Source organism: Drosophila suzukii, chromosome 3 (assembly GCF_043229965.1).
Source record: "Drosophila suzukii chromosome 3, CBGP_Dsuzu_IsoJpt1.0, whole genome shotgun sequence".
NCBI lineage: Eukaryota > Metazoa > Arthropoda > Insecta > Diptera > Drosophilidae > Drosophila > Drosophila suzukii.
In genome coordinates, this window is record NC_092082.1 from 16,193,190 (window position 1) to 16,216,479 (window position 23,290).

The 23,290-nt window shown below is 41.5% G+C and overlaps 1 protein-coding gene across 4 annotated transcripts; it reads left to right on the forward strand.

The window, feature by feature from the left end:
• Window positions 1-1,273: 1,273 nt before the first annotated feature.
• On the forward strand, window positions 1,274-22,996 carry LOC108006666 (uncharacterized). Of its 4 annotated transcripts, none has more exons than XM_065864369.2 (15): window positions 1,274-1,449; window positions 9,718-10,199; window positions 10,646-10,773; window positions 13,899-14,985; window positions 15,518-15,684; window positions 15,794-16,957; window positions 17,018-17,148; window positions 17,211-17,569; window positions 17,626-17,771; window positions 18,465-18,574; window positions 18,639-18,772; window positions 18,832-19,163; window positions 19,229-20,713; window positions 21,072-21,730; window positions 22,024-22,996. In XM_065864369.2, the coding sequence occupies exons 2-15, from the start codon at window positions 9,885-9,887 to the stop codon at window positions 22,155-22,157; spliced, it is 6,351 nt and encodes a 2,116-aa protein (XP_065720441.2). In that variant the 5' UTR covers window positions 1,274-1,449; window positions 9,718-9,884; the 3' UTR covers window positions 22,158-22,996. The 4 variants fall into 4 exon arrangements, 2 of the variants coding, with proteins under 2 accessions (XP_065720441.2, XP_036672388.3); XM_036816493.3 differs by lacking the exon at window positions 1,274-1,449 and adding an exon at window positions 9,449-9,579; XR_010653931.2 differs by lacking the exons at window positions 1,274-1,449; window positions 18,639-18,772; window positions 18,832-19,163; ... (1 more) ...; window positions 21,072-21,730; window positions 22,024-22,996 and adding exons at window positions 9,446-9,579; window positions 17,863-18,333 and having other exon boundaries at window positions 18,465-18,570.
• Window positions 22,997-23,290: the final 294 nt, after the last annotated feature.

The window sequence follows — 23,290 nt, forward strand, 5'->3', positions numbered from 1 at the left end:
AAAATACCAACTTACTGGAGAAAAAATACCAAGCTATTGAAGTCAGCTTGTGACAGTGAGCAATGCTCACTGAGTATAGTAAATAGTACAAAATAAGTAGTAATGATCATACATCTATTGGAAACTATTAAGCTAAATAATATTATTAAAGTTGCTATTCATTTTCAACTTATCTTGTCCTGATCATAAATTATATAATTATTATATCATAAAGCTTATTTATTATTTAAAAATACCAGGTACACAATGTAATTAATTTTAACCAAGAATATATTTATGTACCTATACGTGTATTATTGTATTGAAATTGTTACATCAATGTACTCCAAACCAATTCCCTCCGGAAACATCCAGTTAAATATTCCCATCCTTTCCTCTTAACCTTTTCTCTCGGAAGTCTCTATGGCGGATCCCCGAATATGTAAGGGCGAATGTCGTAAGGGCGGGAACTTAAACTTTGTGAACAAGAAAATAATTTATTTTTCTTATAACTTATAACACTTGTCAGGTGATATTCAAGCGAGCTTAAAAGATTAATTAATATAATCAAAATTAGCCGTTATTTCAGAAAGCGAGGAGGTTGTATTTGCTTACTTCGACTACAAAGGTAAGGTTCTTGTCTTTACTAAAGACGTAAGCAAAACGTAACATCAAGTTTTGTAAACCGTTGCGAATGCGGTTTTCGTCCTACTCTCATTCTCATTTCGCTCTCTCGCGCTCGAATCTCCCTTTTTTACTGACACTTACGGTGGCTTCGTTTTGCCGACTTACGTCGTACGTACTTACGTCGTACACTGAAATATGAAATAAACCACCGAAACAAAAAAGAAGATCCTACTGACCTACTGGCTTGACTCGACAAGCGAATGCGCAACTCATAGATCATAAAAAAAAATCCTTAAACTTTTTCTGGAATCTTTGCTGAAAGATCATTATAAAAGATATACAATTGCACTAGGAAAATTGACATAAAAATTGAAATAAATAAGCGTAAAATTAAAAATTAGGTGTTTAGTTAAGAGACTTCCAAAAATATTAATATAGCCCAGAACTTTCCGCTCTACCGTACTTTCCTTTGGGAATATAAAAGATCGCTGATGAGGGAGTTGGTGTCTCCCGAAACTGTTGTTGCTTAGTTACTTTCTTCTTACTTTTACTTAGTATTTATTTAGTATTATGTATGTATTATGTAGAGAGAGAAAATTCTCATTCGGCGCTTCATATTCGTTCGCAGTGCGCCTCGTCCTATTCTCTCATTCTCATTCGGTCTTTTGAAAAAAGCGCACGTATTCTGAAATCGCGGAAAAGTCAGAAAGTATTCCAAAGCCAAATCGAAGTGGAAGTGCTTAAAGCCAGTGGAAAAGTGAAAAACTCCAAAGTACTTGGTTTTGTGAAAAGTGCAAAATACGGAAATTAGTGCAGTCAATCGGTTTATCAGCAAAGTTAAAAGTAAATGAATTGCAAAAAATGTGTGAAATTCCTTTTTGCGTGGCTTAGAAAAATGTGATATGCAAATTACTTAACACACACATACGATACGAACCTAGCGTGCTTGATATTTAAAAAGGTTAAAGAAATAGGAACAAATATGTAGGGAAAAGAGATTGGGGTTTCGAACTCCCGTATTTCCCACTCTTTCTATTCGAAATTCCCGTAGGAGTTCCTCTGGAAAATCAATAAATTTTTACATGGCGCACAGAAACACATACACATATAAACGAGAGGGAGTGGGGAAAGAAGAAGCACAGCCAGGAGAGCAGAAGCTCCCACACCATAACTTACAGTGGGGGGTAAAAAATTAGCTGCAGTTTGAGCTCTTGATTTATGGACACTTAAAAGCGTTGATCCATGACAAGGAAGGGTTTTTTATTTGCTACTTGTTACTTTAGTACTTGTTTGAAGTTATTTCGGTTAGGAAAAATTGACTGTTTTAAGTTTAGAATGTGCTAACTAAGATTCTGTTTGAATTAATGTGTGTTTTATTTTATTATAATAAAGGTGTTTTAGGCATGACCTATACCGTTTAAAACTTGTGAACAGTATGCATTTTATTTATGTATGTAATGGATTCAACTTTGTTTCAAAAAATAAAATATATAAAAAATATCTTTAAAACGTGAATTGTCCCTAATTAATGTTCATCATTAAATAAGGAGGAAAATAAAAATAATGAAGAAAGTATATTTTAAATCAATGACGTATTTAAATGCTCTTGACTGCAATTTGACTGTAATGGTTTCAACTTTGTTTCAAAAAATAAAAAAATTATATAAAAAATATCTTTAAAACGTGAATTGTCCCTAACTTATGTTCAACATAAAATAAGGAGGAAAATTAAAATAATGAAGAAAGTTTATTTTAAATCAATGACGTACTTAAATGTCCTTGACTGTAATTTGCCGCCCTGCCGCAAGCTTCCCGTTCTTGTTCTTGTTTTTGTTGCTGCGAAGTTCTCTTCTCGATTGTGTCCCCACCCCTTTCGCCGCCTCTTCCTGCTCGTTGACTATTTTATGGACTGTGCCTCTTGCTTGTTTCGCTATTTACCCCCTCTGCCCGAGCCCCTGCCCCTGCCCCTGCCCCACCCCCTTTCACTCCACTGCAAACATGTGCGATGCAGACAGCTGCTCCTCTCTCCCGCTCGCTCCGCTTCAAGGTCAGAGTAAGGTTAGCTCCGCTCCGCTCTGCACCGAAGGGCCATGGCAGTGATTTCTTCTTCACCGCTCCACTGCTTCCCCCCTCATCCACATATCACATCTCCATCTCGCAAAGAACAGTGGCGGCTGAAAGGCTACGGCCACCGAATGCCGCAAATTGTTTTGCCTAATTGCCGCATCAAAATTAATGACAGCCACTGTGTGTCTGTATTTGTGCTTGAATGTCCTTTCATACACAGAAAAAACTTAGCAAATATAATTTGATTCAGTACTTAAACAGAATAGTAGTCATTTTTTAAAAGCATTGAAACAATATATTTTTAAAGACTTTATGAGTAAATAAAAAATTTGTTTTTAACTTGCGAAGTGATTTTAAGTAAATTAAAATTAAGTACCATAGATTAAAATATATATAAAATATCAAGAATGCTTTACTTCAGCTTTTAACCTCTTCATTGTTTCTAAAACTGTTTTTATATAACAGGCTATTTTCTTTGAACGGGTACGTTTCACTTCAATGGATTTAATCGATTTAATATTTATTTACTTTCATGAATTTATAACCGTAGGTGGCAAAGTTTTTCCTTACTACGTCATTGCCCTTTGACATTTAGACTTTCTCTCTGCGTGGTTGGCAGCTTCCAAGTTTGCTCTCTGAGCCACAACCGCCCACCCGGTTTTCTCTCCTGACATAACAGTTATGTAATCAGCACGGCATTTTGTAATTTGCCGCAGAGAGAAATGCTTTCTCAATTGGATTGCACTTGAATTTAAAGGATAGCGTTCCAGCCTTTGTTTCTTTTACCCATTTACGGGTTTGTGTGCCAGCACTTAAAAAGGATTGTGTGAAACTGAGTGAGCAAATAAAAGACCGTAGACAAAGGACTTAAGAAAAGATTGTGAAAGATTCCCCGGAAGTGCGAACCAAGCATCCTCATACGGCTAAGTGCGTTTAGGGCTCTTTTTGGGCTTATCACGGATTTGTCAAGAAGATGTGCCGAGCTAAACATTCTAGTTCTGAAAGAGAAGTCAGAAGAGTAGTTATACTAATGGGCATGCCTTCAAATCAAATTCTTTATCCCCCCTGAAATGGGATATATTTTGCGGTCTCGCTTGAACTAAGGTGGCGCCGCAAGTTTGGTTTAATGGTTCAGTGAATTTCCAAACGGAAAACTTTTCAATTGCGTCGCAGCCTCTAAATTGTGGGGGATATATAAAGCAAGTGCCCTCACCAATTACGATAACATGACAATCAATACCCTCTTGGCGAGGGTTCCCGAAAAAAAATGCCTTAAGGTTAAAAGAAATGACTTCGTTTAGTTTTCAATAAAAATATTATAATAATATAAAAAAAACAAATTTATTCTGTAGATAAGGTATACAGCACATAAGAACGCACTGGGCCAAAAATGTTATGAAATAACTTTTTTTTTCATAGATTATAAAGCTCTAAGATGTCTTTAAAAGTAAATGCCTTTTATAAGGGTATATACAAATTGATTACAATTGCTAGATTGAATTAATTTGTTTTGAATTGCCATTGTTAACGTACCCTTAACTTTTAAACAATTATATACTTTATACTTTGATTGATTTTCCATCGCCAGGATTACTTATAGTTGGGTGGTACGCTGATAACCAGGTCCCGAGGTCTCTTATTGCAAAAAGCTAACAGAAGCACCCAGAGAACCTGGTAACCCTTTATCTGAGTCAGCTCCCCGCTGCAATTTACTTGGTTTCGATTTTCTTAATTCTGGTTATGAAAACACGATGGATAATGGGGCTCTGAAAGGGCAGGGCAACCTACCCCAAAGGTGCAACCCATCCCAACCGCATACGGACATTGTAAACTAATGCAAATTGCGACGTTGCTTGTTTATTGACTGCAAACTGTAGTCTCTTCTTAATTAGCGGCGGAAGGGGTGTGGAAAAAGGTATTGGGGTGGTGGGGTACTTTCCGCACCTATGCCATAAATAGCAGCCAGCTGCGATAAATTTCTCGGGACAGACAGGAATTTATGGAGAAAATAAACTGAGAAACTGGAAACTTGTTCAATGTTAAATCATACGTCTATGTTATGAGTATTGGATGTGGTCTAAATATTTATTTGAAAATCAATATCTTTTCAGTTTAATACCCTAAGAAGGAATTTTTAGAAAGCAAGATAATTCGCTTTCAATCATACTGTTTGACGTCTTAAAATCGTTTATGAATGTGAAACTCATAATAAATAAACATTCATACTTGTGGAATTTCGAGTAAGCCGCAAGTTGTATTTCCCTTTATATGACAGATTGTATTTCTTGAAAGTGTTTACGCCTTTAATGGTATTACTTAAGATCCTAGAAAGAAATTGCTTATCTAAACGGGTAATTTATAATAACTCTGAGTGCCAAAAATAACTTTGATGTTTAACAGTATTGCATGATATGTTGAATAAATTTACGCAAAGTTGTATAACTAAAGAACTTCATGATAATTAACGAATTATTAGCACTTCCCAAATACAAATTCAACTTTGGACCTTCAGCATTTCAAGTTTAATTAGTAACTAAAATATTTTACCTGAGAACCTCCCAATAAGTACAGCGCGTTTCAACACTTTAATAACACCTATTGATCTTTATCGTCCAATCAAAGCTCGAGTAAGTTATCAGCAATTTGACTTATTTTGTTATTAAAAGGGTTATTGAACAAGGTTAATTATCAGCTCTTACAGTCGTGGCGCCCACTGTAGGTGTAGATAAAAAAAATTCTCATAATTGTAATTACTTATACGTAATTCCGAGGCGCAATAAAAACCAAACCGCAAGATGCCCAGTGGAATCTCTAATTAAACAGTCGACCGGGCGATAATGAAAACCAATTGTAACTATTTTTAAACCAATTGAGGTGATCCCTTTCGGAATCCCCCCTCGAATCCGGGGCGAAAACTTTGCACATCTGACTCAAGTGCACAGGTTGGAGGCCATAAAACAACGGGGGTACCAATAAAGTAGACCCCGACTACCTGATAAGCGCCCAGCCGGGTCAGATAATGCGCATTTATAACGGCAATAGAACCCCCCTATGGATCCCCTCCCAAATTCTGGCTATATCATATCGTAAATCGTTGGAAAACAAAGTTTATAGCGACGGCAGCTACCGGAGTTAAGTTCTCAACCGATTTCAGATTGTGGAACGGAAGAAAGTTCTTTGAGGCTAATGGCTTTTTCATTGTGGTATCCTGGCACCCATTAGGACCACCGACTGTAATTATACCCCAATAATGGCCTCGTGACATGCCCCATCGTTTACCGTACTAACCACACGCAATGCTGTCGACGCAGAATTTATTTATTTATTTCGGCATTTGGGGTTATTGAAACTTGTTGCCTACGCTTGTTTACATTATAAATACATATATATCACTGGGGGTATCTATATATCGTAATACACGGATTTCGGGGGATATGTATATGTGGGCCACACGCGGCTGGCGCGTTTCAGACTTTGAGCGAACGCAATGAATGTTCTGGCTATATCTATGTACATATATTTTTTCGTATCATCCGGTCTCCTCTCCATTCTGCGATCTATTCTCATCTGGTAGTCTGCAGACTTGTTTGCTATATTGGATTTCTTTACTTTTGTTTTTCCCTCCATTTCTTTTTGTCCAAATATTTACGTTGACTTTTAAGCAGAGTTAGGAACAGGGTGTCTCCACCCATTAGTAAAAGTAATTATCCGAATTAAGTGCACTTAACTTGATGAAATGTCATAACGATTTCTAAATACCTTTCAGCACGTGATCAATAATTCCCGAGGAATTTATGTTCTGAACGTCAACGGTTTACCTAGCTATATTATATATATCTGTGTTGCTAGCATTATTCTGTACTCTGAAAATAGCCATCTATTGGACTTTTTGATGTGACGCATTTGAAGAGTTATGCAAGGAGAACGGCGGATAATGATGAATTAAAGAAAGGAAATTGTCAATCAGAGAGACAGATAGGGATGAGGATAGGTTTAATGGAACTCCAAAATATCGCGATATCTTATTTCGCTATAATAAACACATTAAGTGCCTTTACTTGCCTTTTTTTATCTTTGATGACATAACCAAGAATATTTTGCATTCTTTTATCTGTTCTATGAAAGAAACATACGACTTTATTTTAACCTTTGCTTCTGCATAAATAAACCGAGATATGCGTTTATTCAAGTCATGATTACCAAGTTTTATTACGGCACTTTAAGTCATAAAAAGCTACCAAATTTGTTTCTATATACTCCTTTTTTGTGCTGGTCTATTCTTCTCCTAGGTAGAAACTTTTCCACTGAACCCAGATCAGATCATTGAATTCTAGTCCCGAGGTGGGCTATTGTCCCATGGACATACGTCATATTTTTACGTTCCACGAGCCTTATCGGTCCTGGGTTGTATTACGCATGCATCCAAAAATCGAACATGTGTATATTTATAGCCCATCCCTCTCAATCACGCATGCAAATCGTGAATAGCGCCTTGTAGCATTGCTCCCCAATGGAACGCCGTAATCTCTGCGCTCCGTTCCCGTGAAATCCGAAAGGAAAAAACCTTCCCAAAGCAAACCCCCAAGTTAAGTTCACTGTGCCATTAGGTTCTTCGTGCTAGTGCCGTGAATGGGTCTTATCTGGGGTGTGGAATCTCATGGGGGGGCGCGGGCGTGTGGTCTACCAAAGTTTATTAACTTATAAAAAAAGGAAATAAAACATAATCAAAGAGAATGTCTTCCTCTTTTCCCTACCTCGGCGGCAGACACTCGGCTGGCACATGCTAAACGCCTGATACCAAACCGCCAAAAGAAAAAAACATCTAACAAACACAAGAAATTCGAGGGTGGTAATGCTGATCGAACTTTAGGATACCTGTTAGGAATATAATATATTTGCTTTTTATAGAATATTTAAAAATACACATAGCTAAAAAAACTATTTTTATTAGATATGTAGTTATCACATTTCAAGGTCCAGATAAAAAACCCGCTAAATATAAGTTGTTTGTTAAACTATATGACCCCCTAATACCCAGCACTACCTGGTAGATTCTTAGCCATAGAGAATGTTATCGCTTGACAAAATTTCGGCACTTATCTGCTAGGTGCAGCCGGGAACCGGTTCCCCCCCATAGTCTCTGATCTCCCGAAATCCCCCCAAGTGGCGAGACGGCAAGAATGTGTCACCCGAATGGTTCACCGAAGATTGCGATGTGACGTTGTAGCCCCGACCAGATAATTTCGATCGCTCTCTGGGACTTTGAACCAGCCTATGTCTATATTTCATACGATTCAGTCGCCATCAAGAGCACAATAGAAAGTCTTTGATAAGATGTGAAATGATTTCCTATGGGGCCATAGCACCCATGAACTTGGAACTAATCTAATACTTCACTTTTTTAGTCACTCCACTTTTTGATTGATTAATTTATATGGCCCAAATTAAACGAATGCCACTAAATTATTGGCTATTTTGGGAATAGGTGTTTGGCAAATATTTAATCAAGCGCGAAGCGCAACGGAAAATTTTGAGAAAGAATTCTAGACAAACATGATCTTCTAATGGAGAATCTATTTATATCGGTGCTCATATGGAGCAAAAAATGTATCTGAAAAATACATATTTTCAAATGCATTTCTCTGGTCAAAAGTTGAAAGACCCCATAGAGAGATATGTAAATGAAATTATTAGTCCGCGTGTGACAGTTATGGCTGAGCTGATCTGTCAAAGATCTTGAGATGGAGCACCACCAAAATTAAAAAAAATATGTCTAAAATTATAACCAAAACAACAAGTGACTTTGTGTCATTTCATGTCGTTATTTCGATTTTGCTTCGTTTGAAAAACAGAATTCTTTTAGTTGTTTATTTCACATATTTCAAATTGTTATTGCTCAAATAAATTAATTGTAAATCGCATTTCTAAGCATTTTGTTTTTCTTATGCATGCCAATTGTGACGGTGTTTGATAGGTCTTTATGTATGTATTTGTTTTTCATTTGATAACGATTCTATTTGAACGTTTCTAAACCACTGCCGTTCCTAGTTCGATAAAACAATGTAAATATGGGGCGATTCGGTTGCATTACGTGACCTCGCATTATTCAAGGTTCCACTTCTGGATGCAGTTGAACAATCAACCACACTGTCAATCAATTGAACGATCTATCGATCGTCGAACTGTCTATTTAGGGAGCAATTTAGAGAGCTCATTCAGCTAAAGTGGTGCTCTGGGGGAGGGGAGTGCAAAATGACAGTTCCTCGGTTTTTAACGCAATACGACATTACGCAAATAAAAACCTTTGCAAGTTCGATGTGGGACAAGAACGCTTTAAAAAAATTTTAACTTAAAAAATCGAAAAAAATGTTTTAAAAAAATATGCCAAATGGTCAATACTATTTTGGGACTGAAAATATATCGAAGCAGGAAAATAAATAATATTTATTATACAAAATTATGTTCTATTAGTAGTATTCAGAGAATATAAAATTTTTTTAAAAGCATTTAAATTTTAAGTAAAAATAAATCTAGGAATGTATATTTTAACTGTAATAAACTTGGTATTTTTAATAAAAGTTTGAATCAATAGGTTCGAGCTAGTGAAGTGGGCCTGTAAATATTTTCCTGATAAGCAGGATTGCATTACATGATATAGATTCGGAATTGAATCAGGCGCCTGATTGCGTGGGCAAAGAGAGAGATATAGGAGCCATATAGCATATAGGCAGTGAGCATGAGAGTGCGCCACCTTTTCGCGGAGAGAGTCCGATCTTTCTTGGGGGTTCGACGTCGCTGGGTTGCTCCATTGGCGCTCATTCGCCTGTGAGCAGCCGTCAGTGTCGCGTGTGCCGTAGCGGGATAAATAGAGAAAATAACACTAAAATTATCTAGCAGTGCATAAATGTATGTCCGTGCAAATAAGTGCAAAACGCAAGCGATATAAAATAGCTAAATAACGTGCAAAAATCGTTTTCAAGTGCAATATCACTAAAACTTAAAATAAATATAAATTAAAACGAGTGTTTTTTTTATTTTTTGCAGGCTACAATAAACTGAATTAACAGTGCTAATCAAAACCGGAAATAACTGTTAACTTTAAACGGTGTGAACACGCGAATTGAACTTAGAACCAATTAAAAAAATAAACCGAGTGAAAATCAAATTGAATCCCGAGAGACTTTCAGCAAGTGCAACGGTAACAACGTATAATGGCACCAACAATCACTGACAATTGCGAATTTGAATGTGCAACTGTTGAAGCAACAACAACATCAACGACCACCATCGGTGATTTCGATCATTTCGATAATTCGGCCATCGGCGGCAGCAGCGATAATATCGAACAATCGAATGAATTGCATTTGAGCGGGCAGCAGGATCAGGATGTTCAGGAGGAGGAGCAGCAGCAGCAGCAGATGCCATGGGAGGCACCTGGAAAACAGGGACTCTACGATCCCCAGAACGAGCACGAGGCCTGTGGAGTCGGTTTCATCGTGGCCATCGATGGCAAGCGCTCTCACAAGGTAAGGACAAAGGTTATTTTAAATGATTTCAAAAATACGGTGTATAATCGATTTTTTTTTTTAAATACGCGATAATATTTTAAAAAGGATTGTAATAAACACTTTTATATAAAAAACCGAGCTGCGAGAAATTAGCTATTAAAAATCAAAAATATTACTTCTTAAAAAAGTTCTTAAAATTAATATTTTTCAAAAATGTTTCAGTTTTGGAATCACAATAAATCTAAAACCTCTTTCTTTTATTTTAATGTAGTGTTTCCTTCCTTTCATTTGATTCCAAATGTTTTATTCATAACAACGTTGACTTGTCCGTTGAATTTAACATCCATTAACTGTATTCTTCTTTTCTAAAAAATGTTTTATTTATAATAACGGTATGAAAGACTACTTTTATTTGTCTTTTAAATATTATATAATATTTATATTTTTTTCTATCCTACTTATAGATTCTACGTGATGCCCAGACCCTGTCAGAACGGATGAATCATCGTGGCGCCTGCGCCTGCGACAATGACACTGGTGATGGCGCTGGCGTCTTGGCTTCCATTCCTCACGGACTCTATTTCAAGGCTCTGTAAGTATATATGTGTCTCTTAACATTAAATATATGTTTATTTATGCCGGTTCCTTTTGGCGCCGTCGCCATTGATGAGCGCTTACCGCGTACACGGGACCTGTCGATAGGGTAGCGGGGCATAGCGAAACGATATAGAGGCGATCTCGTGCGCGAAATACGAAAATAACTCAAAGCTGTCGTGTCATTTGTCGCTGTCTATCAGTAAAGATCTACTCTCTAAAAAAGTATTTTTAATTTTGGGTGTGATTTGTCGAACTGAGAAATCTTTAAGGATCAGAGATTCAAAATTATTTCTTTGACGACTGACAAATTTAATATGAAGAAATTTTGTAAGAATGAATATGCTATATAGTTTTAGATATGATTAAAACCTAAGAACAAGGCTTTTATGAAATCTTTTCTTCCTCGAACCACCAATTCCATTTTTGGAAAGGCTCACAAGTCGAAAGCTCAAAAAATCACATAACAATTGAGGTATGAGTGAGGTTTATTGACTACGTTTAGCTACTGAATGCAACAATGTATGAATGAGTTAAATCAAGTTGTGCACTTGAATAATTTGTGATCTAGTTTCCACAGATCTGGGGGAGGGCATTACAATTTAGCACTTGGCTTTTAGCAATGACTTCCCTTTATTGGCTGAATCTCAAAGTACCAGTACCGTATAGAAAGCAATCGAGCACGTCAAAAATAGTTCGCTGAAATGAGGCAGATCCACAGATCGGCAGATATATATCCCCACTGAGATGAGGAGACCCAGACCCAGCCACGGTCATGTACATATAGTATGTACATATGTATGTCGGAGAGTATTTGCCTACCTATAGAGATCCAACAATTCAACATCTGCTCTCTGCTCCCGTCCGATATTTTTTGTTTTCTATTTATTTTGTCAGCATTTTGGCACGGTTCTTGTTTTCGTCACGCTTTGCTCAGTATCGCTAAACATACATACCCGTAGTATATATTTTTAATGGGCTTTATATGGCATAAAACGTTTTTTAGGGAATAGCCTAAGTGGGTAACAGAATAAAGGCCATTTGCAGGCAATTACTTGGTGCAAATTATTCCATCGCACAAAATTATATTATATTATTTAGCTCAACTACGCGAAGTGGAAAAACACGGAAAGTCCCCCACTCGTAGCTTTCTCGGGTTCACCACTTTATCCAGTGTACCAGATGTGCATAGTAATGAGCCTTGGTCTGGTTGGAATCAGGCGATGCAAATTAAGAACGATTTGGGAATTCCATCAGTTGATATTAGACCGGCTTTAGTTAGCATCTGTAACTATAAGTTCTTCTAAGCAAATTTTATTAGTAATAGTTTCTGAAGGTAGCGGTATTAACATGTATTTTTATTAGAAAAAGTGTTCTTAAAATTTTTACTATATAAAAATTAAAAAAGGAAAATAAAAATCGGTTAAGAAAAATAGTAAAATGGGATTTATAGTCCAAGTTTGTTAAGGTCAATTGATTTAAATCGGTTAAATCAAAGTCAAATGTAGAAAAGATCGCAATGATTTTAAGCATTTAAATCAAAGCTCAAATACATTGACCTTTAATTAATATTTCATTCAAGTTTTAATAGTATTTCGGTTGCCATGTGCTTATTGAAGAGTCCTCAAAAAGTAATAGAATCATTTTGGGCTGAACAGCTTCTGAATTTTCCCGCCTTTTACTCCATTACAACCCATGAAAAGCGTATCTCCCGAACCCCAGCTAATAAAAACGGCTTTGTCCTATCGATTTACAACTCAATATGCGCTAATCAATGGCGCGAATTTGCAACTATTTGCTATGTAATTAGTAGACCAGATGTCTGAACATATAATATACACAATCTGTTAGGTGATAGATGGATGGTCACAACTGGTTGGGTCATTAAAACGCGTAATGTCGCACGACAGTCTCATAAATCTGGTATTATTATCGTCTGGCCGAGGGTTTAATAGATATGTCCGAACACTTTTCGGGGGGGTTCTAGAGGAATTGGCGTTCCGCTTGACGGAAGAAATTGTGAAAAACTTTGCATGTTAATCGGTGAGGATGAAATGCGTTCTAGACACGCACGTGCCAACTGATGGAGAGCACTTTAGATTGCGATCTGAGAGCAACAAGTCGGCGAATGCCAAGTTCAAGGACCGCTTCAAGTCTTGGACTAATTGCGAAAAATATGGCAAAACACTTAGCCGGTACGTCGTCCATCGGATCGGGCGGAATTCTGAGACGTAATAAGAACAAGCTTCGGTTGCAGTATAAGCTCAGCTCAATCTGAAATGCACTTGGAGAAATATCTTAAATATATAGTAATTTATTTACAGTTTTTTTTTAAATTACAATACTTAAATAGTAAAATTTGAATTCCTTAATTGAAACTATTTTTCATTTCCTTATTTCTATTCTTCATTCCTTAATTGAATTGTTTGTAATTTTTTTATAAAGATTATATTGAATGTGTTTATGAAAATAGACATGGCTTTTTCTCAGTGTAAGAATGCATGTCAGACGAATTTAGCGGTCCGGTGGGCGGGCTGAGAGGTATGTGGGGCTGCTATGGGTTGTGACGGCTGGACCGCTGACAACTTCTCCATAGAGGGATGTTGATAAGGTGCGACTTGCGGCGTACTCATTTCGTCACAAGCGCTCAATGGATTCCGTTGATTTGGAATGGCGCGATGAATGAACGACTGAACAACTAACCAAGTAGAAACCTGACTATGTGCGATTTAATGGCGCATTACTATTGGAACAGCGAATTTATCCAAGTAGTGCGATGCGACACAGACCCCATCCAGAAAACTAAAAATTCTGTACTACACGTATAAAAAAGTTACGAATTTTGATGATATTTGTAGAGTTTTTCAAGAGCTGTTATAATACTTACAATTCAAAATACAATGTACTATACTATAAAAATGCAAGAGAAAGCTATTAATCTTTGATAAAAAGTATGAAAAATACAAATCTGTAATGTTTTTTACCTTATATGATATAAATAAAATATGATTATAATACAAATGTGACTATGGATATAAAAGTAATACATTTTATTTAGAAAATTTAAAAAGCTTTCGAATTGTTTTAAATTGAATATCTTCTTTTCTCAATATCCATTTGCAGTGCCAAGCAGGGTGTAACCTTGCCGGATTTGGGTGATTATGCCACTGGCATTTTCTACTTGGATGAGGCCCAGCACGCCGCCGCCGAGAAGGAGTTCGACGAGCTGGCCAAGAGCCTCGGCCTGGAGGTGATTGCCTGGCGCACTGTGCCGGCCAAGCAGTCGGCAATTGGCGGAGTGGCCCGCAAGTCGGAGCCCCTGTCCCGCCAGGTGTTCGTCCGTCGTCCTGAAGGAAGCGATGAGAAGGCCTTCGAACGGCAGGTCTTCGTCCTAAGGAAGAGGGCCAGCCATGAGTTGATCAAACCAGGGCGGCGGTTCTACATCTGCTCCCTGTCCGACCGTACGGTGGTCTACAAGGGTCTCTTCACTTCCGATCAGTTGTGGGACTACTATACGGACCTCAAGGATCCGGAGTTCGAGACCTACTTGGCTTTGGTCCACACGCGTTTCTCCACCAACACCTTCCCCAGCTGGGAGAGGGCCCATCCTCTGAGAGTCCTGGCCCACAATGGTGAGATCAACACGCTCCGCGGAAATGTAAACCTGATGAAGGCCCGCGAGGGTGTCATGCAGTCGGATCTGTTTGGGGATCAGTTGAAGAAACTATATCCCGTGGTGGAACCGAATCTCTCGGATTCCGGCAGCTTCGATTGCGTGCTGGAGTTCCTGACCATGGCCAGCGATAGATCGCTGCCGGAATCGGTGATGACCATGGTGCCGGAGGCGTGGCAGAATGACAAGACGATGCCGCAGGAGAAGCGCGACTTCTACCAGTGGGCCGCCTGTGTGATGGAACCCTGGGATGGTCCGGCTCTCATCAGCTTCACCGATGGTCGCTACATTGGCGCTGTGCTAGATCGTAATGGATTGCGTCCATCGCGTTTCTATGTGACCAAGGAGAACGTGCTGGTCATGGCCTCCGAGGTGGGTGTCTACGATGTGGACCCATCGCAGGTGACCCTCAAGAGCCGCTTGAAGCCGGGCAGGATGTTGCTGGTGGACACCAAGGAGAAGAAGCTCATCCAGGACATCGAGCTGAAGGCCAAGATCGCCAAGTCGAGGCCCCACTCTGAATGGCTGCAGCAGAAGGTGAGTAGTGATTTGGGGAATGAGTTGTATTCAGAAATATTGGGAGAAGTACCTATAGTCATTAATCAGTTCTTAGTTATAATACCTTTTATGGTATTACTATGAATATTTCTAAGATTTTTTAGATCTCCCACTATTTTTGTGCAACATGTTCAGCCATCATAATATACACATATCAGGCTCACAGGCTCGATTCCCACTAATCATCTCTAGACACAAACTCATCTCCAGACACAAAATTTTGGAAAACTAATGATCTAATAATCTATATCTGGTCTACATTTGTCCATTCTCTCTTACGCTATCCCCTAATCTCAAAATGTGTGTTTATTTTGTTGTGGAACTGATGCAGATGGTGAGTTATAAAACCCAGGTTGCCCTAGGTCCTAGCCCCTAGTCCTTTGGCCCCCAAAAAGTAGTGTTGAACTCGTTTTTTGCCTCCCCGTTGCGTTTCATTTTGCATGCTCTTTAATTGCTTTAACCTCTTGTTATTTAAGAAAAAACTAATTTGTGTTATTTCATACACGAATAGATTACCCTGGATGAAGTTCGCAATGCTAATGTGTTGAATACTCCGCCCGTGGACGAACTGGCCAAGCTGCCCGCCTCCCAGAGGGGAATCTTTGATCCCAGACTCTCCCTATTTGGTTACAGCACGGAGACGGTCAACATGCTGCTCATTCCCATGTTCAAGAACAAGTAAGTGGTTAAAACTAGACCCATTTAAGTGGATTTCGCAGTGTATTGATTATTAGATTCAAGTAAAGAACTTTTTATACTTATATATAACCAATCTATGTTTTTACAGGAAGGAAGCCCTGGGCTCCATGGGCAATGATGCCCCGCTGGCATGTCTGTCCAACTTCCAGCCCATACCCTACGAGTACTTCAAGCAGCTCTTCGCCCAGGTGACCAATCCACCTATCGATCCATTCCGCGAGAAGGTGGTCATGTCGATGCAGTGCCCCCTCGGTCCGGAGGCGAATCTGCTGCAGCCGTCGGCTCAGCAGGTGCATCGCATTTGGCTCACCAATCCCATACTGAGCATTCCAGATACCCAGCTGCTCAAGCGGAACACGCACCGCGGCTGGCGGACCAAGGTCCTGGACATCACATTCCAGTATGACGAGGGCGTTCAGGGTTACCTCGACGCCATCGATCGTGTGTGCCGCGAAGGATATGCGGCAGCCCAAGCGGGCTACCAGCTCTTGGTGATCTCCGACCGTGGAGCGGGAATTGGAGGCAAGGTGGCGGTCTCCGCCCTTTTGGCCCTGGGAGCCCTGCATCATCACCTCATCGAGACGCTGCAGCGCATGAAGGTGGGCATTGTGGTGGAGACGGCCGAGGCCCGGGAAGTCCATCATATTTGTGTGCTCCTCGGATATGGTGCGGATGCCATTTGCCCATATCTGGCCTTCGAATTGGCCCAGGCTCTGAGAGATGATGGGGTCATTGGTCCGGAGGTCAGCGACAAGCAGATCTATGCCGCCTATGCTCAGGCTATTGATACGGGCATTGCCAAGGTAATGGCCAAAATGGGCATCAGCACTCTGCAATCCTACAAGAGCGCCCAGATCTTCGAGGCTGTGGGCTTGGGCACCGATCTGGTGGCTAAGTGCTTCCGCGGCACCCAAAGTCGCATCGGCGGCGTCACCCTGGAGATCCTGGCCAAGGAGGGCCTGCAGCGCTATCAACTCACCTACGGCAAGGCCACACCGGACACCCGCATCCTGCGCAATCCTGGCCAGTACCACTGGCGTCATGGTGGAGAGGCCCACATCAATGAGCCCTCCTCCATTGGCAGCCTTCAGGAGGCGGCGGTGAACAAGAATCTGGATGCATTCGAAGCCTTCAAGAAGACCACTCTGGATAGTGTGAAAAAGTGTGCTCTTCGTGGACAGCTGGAGTTTGTCACAGATCGCCAGAGTATTGATATCTCCGAGGTGGAACCAGCCAGCGAGATTGTCAAGCGGTAAGAGATAGCTTAACTTATTTTTTGGTAACTGCTATATTAGATTTGTTATTTCAATAGTTTTGCCACTGGCGCCATGAGCTTTGGCAGCATCTCCTTGGAGGCCCATCAGACCCTTTCGATTACCATGAATCGCATTGGTGGCAAGAGCAACACCGGTGAAGGTGGCGAGGATTCGGATCGTTATTTGAGTGAGTTTTACCCAGAATCCATTTAAAATAACCCATTTTATCTGGAATATACCCGCCTACAGATCAGGATCCCAATCACAGCCGTCGATCGGCCATCAAGCAGGTGGCTTCAGGTCGTTTTGGTGTGACCGCTTCCTATCTGGCCAATGCCGATGATCTGCAGATCAAGATGGCTCAGGGAGCCAAGCCGGGTGAGGGTGGTGAGCTTCCGGGTTACAAGGTGACCAAGGAGATTGCCAAGACCCGAAAGTCGGTACCCGGAGTGGGCTTAATCTCGCCTCCACCACATCACGATATCTACTCCATTGAAGATCTGGCCGAGTTGATCTATGATCTAAAGTGCTCCAATCCTAATGCTCGCATCAGTGTAAAGCTGGTGTCCGAAGTGGGCGTCGGTGTGGTTGCCTCCGGAGTTGCCAAGGTGGGTTTGGAATACATATGTTACTAAGGGATGGCTATAATAACTGTTATATCTAGGGCAAAGCGGAGCATATTGTAATCTCCGGACACGATGGCGGTACCGGTGCCAGTTCTTGGACAGGAATCAAGAATGCCGGATTACCCTGGGAGCTGGGCGTGGCCGAAACGCATCAGGTGCTGGTGCTGAACAATCTGCGATCACGGTAAGTTTCCGACCAGGAGAAAGCCGGCCCAGAGCCAATCCCGCTCTCTCCTCTTGTTGTTACTAATCATGAACCGATACATTACTGAAAGTGCCTGGTTATCCAGATGACAGCGTTGGAAAACCTGTTCAGAACATGTATTCCCAAAAAGCAGAGATCCATTGATCATCGGAAAGTTGGGCTGATCCCCCTACACAACCCCATTGAAACTCCTCGTACATGTGGCCAGTGGGCGGTGGGCAGGAGGACGATGACACGGCGGATGGCGAGGGCGAATCTTGTCCAGCGAAAGAGATACAAAGAAAATATGTCTTTACTTTGAGAATGTATCTTGTTTCTTAATAACGGACGAACCCATGGAACTGATCCTGTTGAAAGGAAATGGATGAATTGACATGATGGATAGAGAATCCCTTGATATTCAGATCCCGCTTCCAGCCAGCTGAAAAAAAAATAAACACGATTCGATCGATCCAGTCCAAATCCAAACTCCAGTCCACTCGCTCTACTCCACTCCACTCAATCGCTCACTCGATCACGATCGTCGCGCTGTGCTCCATTCGTAATTTCTTCTCATTACATTGATCCTAACCTGGGGTTGAGTTAGCTAACGTTGCCTTCCTTTCTATGTCGTGTCTTCCCACTCTAAACGGTCTGGATCTGAATGCTGATTGGATGATGGTCCTCCTCCAGTGTGATTGTACAAGCCGATGGACAGCTGCGCACAGGATTCGATGTGGTGGTGGCTGCTCTGCTGGGTGCCGATGAGTTTGGATTCAGTACGGCTCCTTTGATTGTCATGGGTAAGTGGGGATAGAACTTTTAACTAAATATATAACTTAACTTTTTAATAATCCCTAATGAAAGGCTGCACCATGATGCGCAAGTGTCACTTGAACACCTGTCCCGTGGGCATTGCCACCCAGGATCCTGAGCTGCGCAAGAAGTTCACTGGAAAACCGGAGCACGTTATTAACTTCTTCTTCATGCTGGCCGAGGATGTAAGACTAGAATTCATTATACTTCCCCAAGATATACTCATTCCTAACTTCTTGTTCAGATTCGTAAAATCATGGCTGGTTTGGGTATTCGTAAGTTCCAGGACCTGATCGGTCGCACCGATCTTCTCCGTGTAGCCAGTCAACGCGATTCTAAGGCCAGTAACCTTGACCTCAAGCTGCTCCTTCAGCCAGCTTTGGAACTGCGTCCTGGCACCAATATCGTGGGTGGATCCATCAAACAGGACTTCCAGCTGGAGAATCGTTCCGACAACCAGCTGATTGCCAAGGCTCAGCAACTCTTCAACGGAGCCGATGATAATGTGACCGTCAAGATGCGCATCCACAACGAGGAGCGCGCCTTTGGTTCCACTTTAAGTTATCATATTGCTTGGTAAGAATTGGAGTACCTTTTTTTTAAGAATTTGCTTTATATATTATTGTAAATTTCCTTTACAGCAAATATGGAGAGGCTGGCTTGCCCGCTGGCAAGAGCATCGACATCTTCCTGGAGGGATCTGCCGGTCAGAGTTTCTGCGCCTTCTTGGCTCGTGGTGTTAATGTGACCCTCAAGGGTGATGCCAACGATTATGTGGGCAAGGGTCTGTGTGGTGGCAATGTGGTCATCACCCCACAGGATACGGCTCCCTTCGAATCCCATCTCAATGTGATTGTGGGCAATGTCTGTCTGTACGGAGCTACCGAGGGAACCGCCTACTTCCGGGGTATTGCCTCCGAGCGCTTCTGCGTGCGCAATTCCGGAGTAACCGCTGTGGTGGAGGGTGTGGGCGATCACGGTTGCGAGTACATGACGGGTGGCGTGGTTGTGATCCTCGGTCTCACGGGACGCAACTTTGCCGCTGGCATGTCTGGTGGCATTGCCTATGTGTACGATCTGGATGGTTCCTTCAAGCCCAAGGTGAATCCGGAGAGTGTGGAGCTCCTGCCGCTGGAGATCGAGAAGGATGTGCTGCTGGTCAAGGAACTGTTGGCCGATTTCATCGAGAAGACGGGATCCAAGGTGGCCAAGGAGTTGCTGGATAACTGGGCCGAGGCCCAAGGCAAGTTCGTCAAGGTCTTCCCGTACGAATACCAGAAGGCTCTCAAGGACATGGCCGAGCAGGAGGCGGTGGAGCAGCCCCTGAAGTCCGCCATCGAGAATGGCAATGGAAAGCATGAGCCGCACATCAAGGACATCGAGGAGGCCATCCAGGATGTGGCACTCGAGCAGAAGCGTGCCGATCGCGTGCTGGACAAGACCCGCGGCTTTGTGAAGTACAAGAGGGAGGCGGCTCCGTACCGAGATGCTGGGGAGCGACAGAAGGATTGGGACGAGGTCTACAACTTCCCACATGTCCGCAAGAACCTCAAGGTCCAAGCTGCCCGCTGCATGGAGTGCGGTGTGCCCTTCTGTCAGTCCAACTCCACTGGCTGCCCGCTGGGCAACATCATTCCCAAGTGGAACGACCTCGTCTTCCACGGTGAGTGGCAGGAGGCACTGCGTCAGCTGCTGCAGACCAACAACTTCCCCGAGTTCACTGGTCGCGTGTGTCCCGCTCCCTGCGAGGGATCCTGCGTCTTGGGCATCTCGGAGCCGGCTGTCACGATCAAGAACATCGAGTGCGCCATCATCGATCATGCCTTCGAACAGGGCTGGATCAAGCCAGAGATTCCAGAGGTGCGCACTGGCAAACGTGTGGCCATTGTAGGATCCGGACCATCCGGCTTGGCCGCCTCCCAGCAGCTGAACCGCGCCGGTCACTTTGTCACCGTCTTCGAGCGCAACGATCGCGTTGGTGGACTGCTGCAGTACGGCATTCCCACGATGAAGCTGTCCAAGGAGGTGGTCAAGCGTCGGGTGGACCTGATGGCCGACGAGGGCATCGAGTTCCGCACCAATGTCCATGTGGGCAAGGACCTCAAGGCCGAGCAGCTGCTGCAAGAGTGAGTATTTTTATGGGATCAAAGTTGTTCCAGTTGTCCTTTCAGGTTATCGAGAAAATTATTTTGGCAAAATCTTTTAATATACCATTTCTAGCTTGGAAATCCCATATTAACTAGATTTCAGTATGTTCGTTTCCAGAATTTCTGAGTTTAATTACTCTTAGAGAATAATTGTCTTTTAATATTTACTCATCTTTCAAAGTTAATGGGTCCCCAATATTTTAGTCTTTGGAATTTTTTAAGGAACAATTTGTTATTAAAAGATTCGTATTTTCTTCATATTTTGATTGGATGAAGTTTCTAAGTGGAAATCTATTAAATTAAATTTAATCTATTAAAATTAAAATTAAATTTCCAGATACGATGCCGTTCTGCTGACAACGGGATCCACTTGGCCCCGTGACTTGCCGCTGGCCAACCGTGACCTGAAGGGCATCCACTTTGCCATGGAGTTCCTGGAGGCGCAGCAGAAGAAACAGCTGGGCAACAAGAATGAAATCATCTCTGCTGCCGGCAAGGATGTGATCATCATCGGCGGTGGAGACACCGGATGCGATTGTATTGCCACCTCGCTTCGTCAGGGTGCCAAGAGCATCACTACCTTTGAGATTCTTCCGGAGCCGCCGCTAAAGCGTGCGGAGGACAACCCCTGGCCGCAGTGGCCGAAGGTCTTCCGCGTCGACTACGGACACGAGGAGGTCAAGCTCAAGTGGGGCAAGGATCCGCGCCAATACTGCACCACCACCAAGGAGTTCGTGGGCGAGAATGGCGCCATCAAGGGCGTGAACACCGTCGAGGTTGAGTGGACCAAAACGGAGACGGGACAGTGGCGCATGCAGGAGGTGGCCGGTTCGGAGAAGTACTTCCCGGCCGACCTCATCCTTCTGGCCATGGGCTTCCTGGGACCAGAGAAGACGGTGCCCGGCGAACTGGGGCTGGATCTAGACCCGCGTGGAAACATCAAGGCCTCCAACGGACAGTATGGTACCTCCAACTCCAAGGTCTTTGCAGCGGGCGGTAAGTTTTATGAGTTTTCATTTAAATTTAATATTAATCCTTGTAACCACTTCGTTTATCGAGTCAAAGCTTATCCAGAGTTCATAAAAAATTACAATAGTTGTATCTTTATGAAGCTCTTAAAAAAACGCGAATTCTTAAGTTTCATGAGTATCTTGAATTTTTGAAGAACTCCAAGTCCATCGCAAAATTGTAATAGTATTTTAAACCCTGATAACTACTATTAATCTTAAACTGTTGTTTTTTTAATGTTTACTAACTTTTTAACTGACTTCTTCCTTATTTTACTACAGATTGTCGACGTGGCCAGTCGCTGGTCGTCTGGGCCATTACCGAGGGTCGTCAGGCCGCCCGGCAAGTGGATTCCTATCTGACCGGCCGTCCTAGTGGGCTGCCAGGACCTGGCGGCGTCATCGGGACATCCTAAGCAGGATCTGCAGCGGCAGCCAGCGCAGCTAATATCAAGTTTTGTGTGCGTGCATCGTCCTTAGCCTAGAGCGAAATTCTTTACCGATTTGTGATTTTTATTTTCGCGATTTTAGTTTAGTTTACACTAAAAAAAAAGACTTGAGTTTTTTACACACCAAACCAAAACCAAAACGAAACACGTTTCATTTAGTTTTATTTTCATCGCAAAGCTGGCTGGGAAATGTTTGTGGTTCGTCGAGATGCCCTCCATAGGTGATGATAATGCTGCGGCAGGAGTCAATTAAGAGTGCAAAATGATACAATGCTGATTGAAGCCAATCGAATACTTATATATCTTAAAGGAAATCGAATATCCGACAAAAAAGATCTAAGGACAATAACTAGAAACTTACCGTTATCGTTAAAAACAAAAATATTTAGAAAATGCATTTTTTTCAATGTTGTTCAATTTGTGTTGCCTGTTCTTTGCAAAAAAAGAAAAACAAAATATAAAAGTGAAAATTGATATGCTGATCTCCACCCTCCTATATACAATCTACCCATGAATCGTATATACAGACAGACAAAATGTATTAAACTCGGCCAATATCGAAACGCATTTTTTTAGATGTTGTTTGTGTGTTTTGAACTGCATTCGACCGTTAACCGCAGAAGTACCTAAGTGGCTATTGTTAAAGCAACTGTGCTCCTTGGCAGTTATATGTATGAATACAAGAAAAATACACTATTTATACAAAAAATACTTAACCCAACTGTATACCCTTATACATACATCTCTATATGAATATATTTATGTGCAAGCATTTGATGAAATAAATATTCAAACTATTACAAGCAGTCGCTAATGTTTTTCACTATATGGAATGCAATGGGTTTAATTAAATGTCTGCGAATCTCTGGATGTCTTTCGTAAAAAGGTTCATTGTTTTGTAGGAATTACAATTTGTAACAGAATGTTTTAAATTTTGAAACCAAACAATTTATTACACATTTTTTCATTACTTTATATATACAATTCTTTCCTCTTTTATTATAGTAAACAATACACAACGTACTTATCTTAAAATCCAATGGAGTGAACCAACATTAGTTTATCAATTATTTTAATACTTATACTAATTATTAAAAATG

Excerpts from the sequence above, each read along its gene's own strand:
- LOC108006666 (XM_065864369.2), top strand. The coding sequence starts at position 9,885 with ATGGCACCAACAATCACTGACAATTGCGAATTTGAATGTGCAACTGTT. Across the intron at positions 15,685-15,793 it reads ATTCCCATGTTCAAGAACAA|GAAGGAAGCCCTGGGCTCCA; the intron begins GTAAGTGGTTAA and ends ATGTTTTTACAG. Across the intron at positions 21,731-22,023 it reads CAAGGTCTTTGCAGCGGGCG|ATTGTCGACGTGGCCAGTCG; the intron begins GTAAGTTTTATG and ends ATTTTACTACAG.